The 7485-nt window shown below is 37.7% G+C and overlaps 1 protein-coding gene across 1 annotated transcript; it reads left to right on the top strand.

Annotated features, from left to right (window-relative positions):
* Positions 1-2952: 2952 nt before the first annotated feature.
* Positions 2953-5558, top strand: LOC130237639 (gastrin/cholecystokinin-like peptide). Its single transcript, XM_056468640.1, has 3 exons — positions 2953-2983; positions 5130-5357; positions 5439-5558. The coding sequence occupies exons 2-3, from the start codon at positions 5132-5134 to the stop codon at positions 5510-5512; spliced, it is 300 nt and encodes a 99-aa protein (XP_056324615.1). The 5' UTR covers positions 2953-2983; positions 5130-5131; the 3' UTR covers positions 5513-5558.
* The last annotated feature ends 1927 nt before the right edge of the window (positions 5559-7485 follow it).

Below are 7485 nucleotides of genomic sequence, written 5' to 3'. Positions count from 1 at the left end.
ACAGAGTAGTAACGCTTAGTCTCTCTTTCTTTCCTATAGACAGCAGTTAGTGACTGATCGGCCTCCCAGACACACCTCACGGACATTGAGCACCTCACGGACGAGAGCACCTCACTTGCTGGAGCACCCTTTGGGATCTTGCACTCATGCACCATTGTAAATAAATCCACCCTCTGGGATCTAAACTTGATTTCTCTGGTCGTGTGATTCTTCACCCCGTCACTATATATATATATATATATATATATATATATATATATATATATATATATACACACATATATATTAACAGTACTGTATGAACAGAGTAGGAGTCTGGTTCACATTGCCGACAATAAGTCAGATTGGTTTCCAGTGCATGTTGGATTCTGGCAGGGCTGCCCCTTGTCACCAATACTATTCATAATTTTTATGGACAGAATTTCAAGGCGCAGCCCTGGGCTGGAGGGGGTTTGGTTCGGGGACCACAAGATTTCATCTCTGTTATATGCAGACGATGTTGTTCTGTTGGCATCATCGAACATGGACCTTCAGCATGCACTCAGCAGCGGTTTGCTGCCGAGTGTGACGAAGCTGGGATGAGAATCAGCACCTCCAAGTCCGAGGCCATAGTGCTCCACCGGAAAAAGGTGGTTTGCCATCTCCAGGTTGGAGGAAAGTCCTTACCCCAGGTGGAGGAGTTCAAGTATTTCTGGGTTTTGTTCATGATTGAGGGAAGGATAGAACGTGAGATTGACAGGCGGATTGGTGCAGCGGCAGCAGTAATGTGATCAATGTACCGGTCTGTTGTGGTGAAGACGGAGCTGAGCCGAAAGGGAAAGCTCTCGATTTACCAGTCAATCTACGTTCCGACTCTCACCTATGGTCATGAGCTTTGGGTCTTGACTGAAAGGACAAGATCTCGGATACAAGTGGCCGAAATAAGTTTCCTTCGAAGGGTGGCAGGGCGCACTCTTATGGATAGGGTGAGGAGCTCTGTCACCGGGAAGAGCTCGGAGTAGAGCTGCTGCTCCTCCACATCGAGAGAAGTCCGCTGAGGTCGCTCGGGCATCTGTTTGGGATTCCTCCTGGACGCCTACCTAGGCAGGTGTTCCAGCCATGTCCCTTCATGAGGAGGCCTCAGGGAAGACCCAGGACACATTGGAGGGACTATGTCTCTCGGCTGGCCTGGGAACACCTCAGGATCCCCCCAGAGGTGCTGGAGGAAGTGTCTGGGGAGAGGGAAGTCTGGGGTTCTCTCCTAAGACTGCTGCCCCCGCGACCCGGCCCCGGAAAAGCAGCAGAAAATGAATGAATGAATATATGTATAATAGGTTATAGGGCACATTTTCTAATATGTGCCATTTCCCATAAATCCACCAGAGGCCACTGTATACATTTCTTTGAAAATTATATATTCTATAGATAGCCTAATATATAAGCTTGATATCGACTGACCGCCCACACCTTCCTAGAACTCAACCGATAGTTTTTTCAAAAGCAAACTAGAAGAGAAAAGCCATCATGGATGCATGCTTCTATTGCAACCTCATACTGCATTTTTTAGGTTTTCCTAATTTCTAGAAAAATCCTTCGCCGAACTCTGTCAGGCCTAGCAAAAGCCAACCACACAGAGGTAAGCAGTCAACAGTACTGCCCCATTATGTTCGTTTTACACATAAAATATAGCCATATGTACCCATGAGCACATTTCTTGGTTCTCAAAAATGTACACCAGGGCACATTTTCCCAATGAGCCTGTGTTTCCTACATGCCTTCATTTTTTTGTAGGGAATTTCTTATTATTATTACTAATAAGATTCATTATGATATCAAAACAGTTGTATCATTCATTTTTTTGGGCTTAGTCCCTTTATTAATCTGGGGTCACCACAGTGGAATGAACTGTCAATTTATCCAGCATATGTTTTACACAGCGGATGCTCTACCAGCTGCAATTTATCACTGGAACTGGGAAACACCTGTACACACACATACACCACAGACAATTTTAGCTTACCCAGTTCACCTGTACCTCATGTCTTTGGACTTGTGGGGGAAACCGGAGCACCCGGTGGAAACCCACACAAATGTGCAAACTCCACACAGTAATGCCAACTGACCCAGCCGAGGCTCGAACCAGCAACCTTCTTGCTGTGAGGCAGCAGCACTACCTACTGCACCACCGCATCGCCACAGTTGTATCACCGCAACAATTTTAAATGCATACCGCCTCACAGCTGTCAAATAACAGGAGAAAAAGGGATTTTTATACCATTGACCCATTACTACCATTATATTAAATACATGAAAATGTTTAAAATAAATTTAAATAAATAATAAAGGAGGCAAATAAGAACTAAGCACTGCATGATGTCATACAGTATACCTCAATATGCATGCCAAAAAGCATGGACCAGCGGTGGTTTGTTGACTGCAGACTCACACGATTATGATGATGGCTAAAATCTTTAGGTACATAAATCTAATGGTCCTGAGAGGAAGCAAAAGTCTCTTGGATGGCAATAAAATCAAAAGCACTGCATCACAGCCTTTCTCCTTCTGTCATTTTAATCAATAAAACAGTTCCAAAAAATGTCACTTATTGATGGCACATCATATAATATTACATTAGGACAATTGATTAAAGGAGCACTCGGATACTGACATGAAAAAAAAATCAATTACTAAATCTTTTTTACAAGCTGAGTTCATATTAGTTTGCTTCCAGATAGTTAAGTGCCATAACTTGCCTGATCACTGGGGTTTGTAATGTTTGCTAAGTTAAATTCTCATTAAAGAAAACTATTGAATTTCCCATATGATGACGATCTTCTGTTTGACGTAGTCTGTTTAATCACACTCCTCCTTCATAACAACAGTTACCCAACTCCATTGATTAACATCTTTTTATCTGAAAAATGACATATAAAAGAACAGACTGGTCATTTGGATTTTATTGTGACACTCAAAACAAAAACATTTCTGGCTCTGCACTATTCAGGTACTGTAAATCCTTTCTTATTATTTTCTTGCTGAAGAAAAAGATCTTACATTTTTATTTTTTGTGTATTATTAAATAAGTAAACTTTTATCACAAAATACAACAAAACTAGTTTACCTAGAAAATATGTCAAAGTGTACATTCAGAAACTGAAAAATGTGCTATAAAGTAAGCTATATGCAACTGGTAAATCATCAGTACACCTTGTATTGGGTAAGTTACTTGGAAAAAGTAATTAATTGTTAATTACTAATTACATCATTACAACTGCATTTATTTTTTGTCTGAAAAGCAACTTATTACTCTACAAGTAGTTTAATTACTTGACTAAACACTAAATAGCCACATAAATCTCAACTCTTAATTCTCTTAACTCTGAACTACACTGTTCCTATTTACTATGACCTTTTATGTGAAGCTGCTTTCACACAATCTACATTGTATAAGCGCTATACAAATAAAGGTGAATTGAATTGAATTAATTCTTTACATTTGAGCCAAACATGACTCTTTAGTTCTGTTTTTTTTAAATAACATTTACATTTGAAATATTATTTGCATCAAAGGACAAAGATTTCAAGTGAATGACACTTTATTTCATATTATATCCTGACATAAATTTCTACAATTGTTTCTTTAACATGTTCAGTTGTGGAAAAAAACAATATTAAGTTGATATGTAAAATGCCTGAATAAAATATATATATTTATATAAAAAATATATATTTACAATTACATGGCTTCCCAGAATGTATACCTCATTTTGTCATGAACTGTAAAGTAATGCTCTTATGCATATGCAGTTGTCTTGATAAATGTTCTTTAGTTAAAGAATACAATTATTTAAAAATCTCTGGATTGATTTTTACATCACTGTTGAATGTATTTATTTTTAGTATAGTATAGTATAGTATAGTATAGTATAGTATAGTATAGTATAGTATAGTATAGTATAGTATAGTATAGGTAACTGTAATCAAGAATTGTAAAACTGTAAAATTAACTAAAAATAAAAAAGTAATCCCTTACTGTACTTTTCGGTGGAAAATCAATAAAATTACAGTAATTAGTAACTAATTACACCCAACGCCTAAATGTTCACATACAGTGATGAAAAAGTTGTTGTAAAATAGCTGCACAATCTAAGTTTATTATTTACAAAAAATATATAATACTAAAAACTAAAAAGTGGGCCAATTTGGTACCTATATTAGTATAAGTAGTACATTTACTACTAACAAAATAGTACACAGTTCATATAGTATAGTATACAGTTCTACCTTCATACAGTAGCTTACTAAATACTTGAGCTTTATACACTCCATAAAATGAACTTGTAGTATACTTAATTTTTCTCAGGAATATAATGATAATCTTGGATCAGCAACATACAAGAAATAATTTAGGTTGTTTTTTTGAAACATGAACTATAAGATCAACAGCTAAACCCAGCATGAACTATGAGAATTCTATTGTGTCAAATGTGTTTTAAATTAACATCTTACCAAGGATTTCCATCAGGACAACAAATTCCATTCATTTGGATTGCATACTTTTAACATAATCTAACTTATAAACGTCACGTGATGGCTATTTGTTAGTTAAACATAAATGAGAACAATATTTATGTAATAATATAAATAAATCCAATATTCTAAATGAATAGAAACAGTATTATGGATAACCTAGTAATAAACTCTATTTAAATTGCATCAAAATTAGATTATTAATACACTGTAAAACCCAAAAAGTTAAGATAACGCAATCCTTTTGAGCAAATGAAAAAAATTTAGCACAGTAAAACCCAATAAATGAAGAGAACTCAAACCAATTGAGTACTGCAAAACTCAATAAGTTAAGGCAACTCAAACTGTTTGAGGAAATCGATTGCTACAAACCATTTGAGTTAAAAAAAACTAATCTATACGAGTACTGTGAACTTACAACACTGAGTTCAAAACTCTTTTCAAATGAGTAAAATTAACTTTCAATACATTTTGAGTTAACTACACTCATTTCGTTTAATAAAGTTGACTGTTGGGTTTTACAGTGTATAATAAACATTTTCAAATCATTTATTCATTTGCATATAGTTATTCATCTCCTATATGACTATTGTATTGACATTTGTGATTGTTCCTTACAGAAATGATGGCCAAATTCATTGTACTGACCCTTGTAGCAATGCTGGTGGTGGCATGTGCGGCTTCTCCTCTGTCTAAAATCAAACCTGTGAACACAAAAAGGTCAGCAGTTTCTCCAGAGAGCCCACCCGAGGCTCCCGAGAGCCTGCTGGCTCGTGTGAGGCGTTCAGTGGGGTTATCGGAGGATCAGCGAGAGCTTATGTCCCGTCAGCTCCTGCAGGCACTATCAGGTGTGTGTCTCTGAAGATAGAAACAGTCCAAAAATCGAAGAAGCCTGTCTCACACTTGCTGTTCTTCTTCATTTTTGGCAGAAATCATCCAACGGGAGGACTGCCTCTCAGATTATCAAGGCTGGGTAGATTTTGGGCGCCGGAGCTCAAACTGATATTTACTACCTGGTAAAATATGTAAAAACACTGTACTGTGATACTCTGTACTTTATCATTAAATATTTTTGCTTCTGAAAAGAACTGTGTTATTTATTATTAGAATGTATTTATATTAGTTTTCAACTCCAAATTCAATCTGACTCCAGTTTTAAGTGATGGTAAAATTTAGACAGTATTTTTAATTAGGAACGAGTCACATATGAATTCAGTTTAGAGTTTTGATTTATATCTGATCCCATACTCTTCAGTTAGGGACCCAATGCCGAATATAGTTTTCACGACTCAGGGTTTGCGTGTTTCTCACGAACAGGATCTCAACATTCTGAAGTTAGTCAGAGGATGCAGGGTCAACTAATACCCAATTTTTCCAATTACTCCTGCTCACTTGTACTAAAAGTGTAGTTAATTTAGTCATTTCCATACAACTTGCTAAATCAGCTATAACCAGAAATCGAACAGACTCCGAGCTGAAGTGCCGACTGCAGCAAAGTGTCTCGTGCAATTCCTTGGAATATCATGTACACAGATCAAGGTAGCACCAGCCTCTACATCTACTGGATATAAAAGATTTCAGGAGAATTCAAAATGCATAATAACTTAACACTTTATTTTCCAGATGAGCATGCCAATTACAGAATCAAACAATTATAGCCTATTTAGGACTAAACGCACAACATTAAATGCTCAAAGATTAATCTAAGAGTATAGATGGAAGTTCAAATTATACAACCCCTGCTCATTCTGATTACATTTCTGGAGGCAGCAAAATACATCCCAGGAGCTAAGTTTTTTAGCAGTTTTTGTTTCCGCGAATTCGCCAGAGGCTGCTGTGTACGCTTTTTCAGATCTCAAATTTCCCTTGCGAGTGCCATTCGCACCTGCTGTTCTCACGTAAATCCACCAGAGGCCGCTGTCGACTGACTGACTTTCTGACTGACCAACTGACCGATTTCCCCACCCCCCCCCCGATTCCTAAAACCAACCAATAGCATATCAGAAAGCAATGATTGACCGGCCCACCCTCTTACCTAAATCCAACCTTACTATTTTAAAAAGCAATCCAGAAAAGGAAAAGTCCCCTGATTTTTACCACGCTTTCAGATTTTACCACGCTTTCACCCTTTTATTTACTTGCTTATTTTATTTTTTGGCTTTTGTTTTTGTCTTACCTGATTTCTGGAACCGTTCTTCACCGGACTTAAACCTCGTTGTCACGGTCAACTCCTCTCTGCATCTTAAGTCTGCTGACGTACATGGCGAGCTAACTGGACAAACTGGTAACAGCAGTAAAGCCATCCATAAGGAGGTAAGTGGTCAGCTGGTAAGCGTGAAAAGGAACAACGTCATACCATCCTGCAGCATTCGTTTTAAAGATGAAATGCAGCCATACATAGCCCTGGTTACATAATTTGCTGTCTCCAGAAACGAATACAGGGCTGCGTTTTTAGAATGAGCCTATGTTAAAATTATACATAGTGTTGAGTTTAAGAGCTCCGCACTACGGGCCCATCAGGATACAAACTTGCAACCGCGAGACATTTCGTCCTTCTCTTTAAATACCCTGGGAGAGCAATGAATGGTTATTTTGTTAAAGTTTACCAGTGACTAAAAGATTTACTCATCTGTTGGGATTTAATAAAAAAAAATATTAAAGAAAGTGGCAAAACCTCATTACCAGTCACACCTGAGTATTTATCAATACCAGAGGGGAAGGAACGTTCAGCAAAGAGGGCTATCCTGGGCCTTTTTTCTTCAGATTTCAGAGTTTTTCTTACTCAGAGTTTTATTACAGGACACATTTGAGTAAAAAGGAAGTCTGAGTAAAATCCATCCCTACAAGACACTCCAAATCACTGAATTAAGGTGTTCCAATTACTTCCATGGCCACAGGTGTAAAAACCCTGCAAACAAGCCTATACTGATCCTTTATGGACTCACACGCGGCACAGAGTACAAGGTCCCCGAGAGC

The sequence above is a fragment of the Danio aesculapii genome, chromosome 11 (genome assembly GCF_903798145.1).
Source record: "Danio aesculapii chromosome 11, fDanAes4.1, whole genome shotgun sequence".
NCBI classification, from domain to species: Eukaryota; Metazoa; Chordata; class Actinopteri; order Cypriniformes; family Danionidae; genus Danio; species Danio aesculapii.
The sequence above is the reverse complement of the archived record's forward strand: the minus strand, read 5'-3'. Positions and strand labels throughout refer to the sequence as shown.

Bases quoted from the DNA above. Each gene is read 5' to 3' on its own strand.
- LOC130237639 (XM_056468640.1), top strand. From the start codon at position 5,132: ATGATGGCCAAATTCATTGTACTGACCCTTGTAGCAATGCTGGTGGTG. The intron at 5,358-5,438 runs GTGTGTGTCTCT...CATTTTTGGCAG, and splicing joins GCTCCTGCAGGCACTATCAG to AAATCATCCAACGGGAGGAC.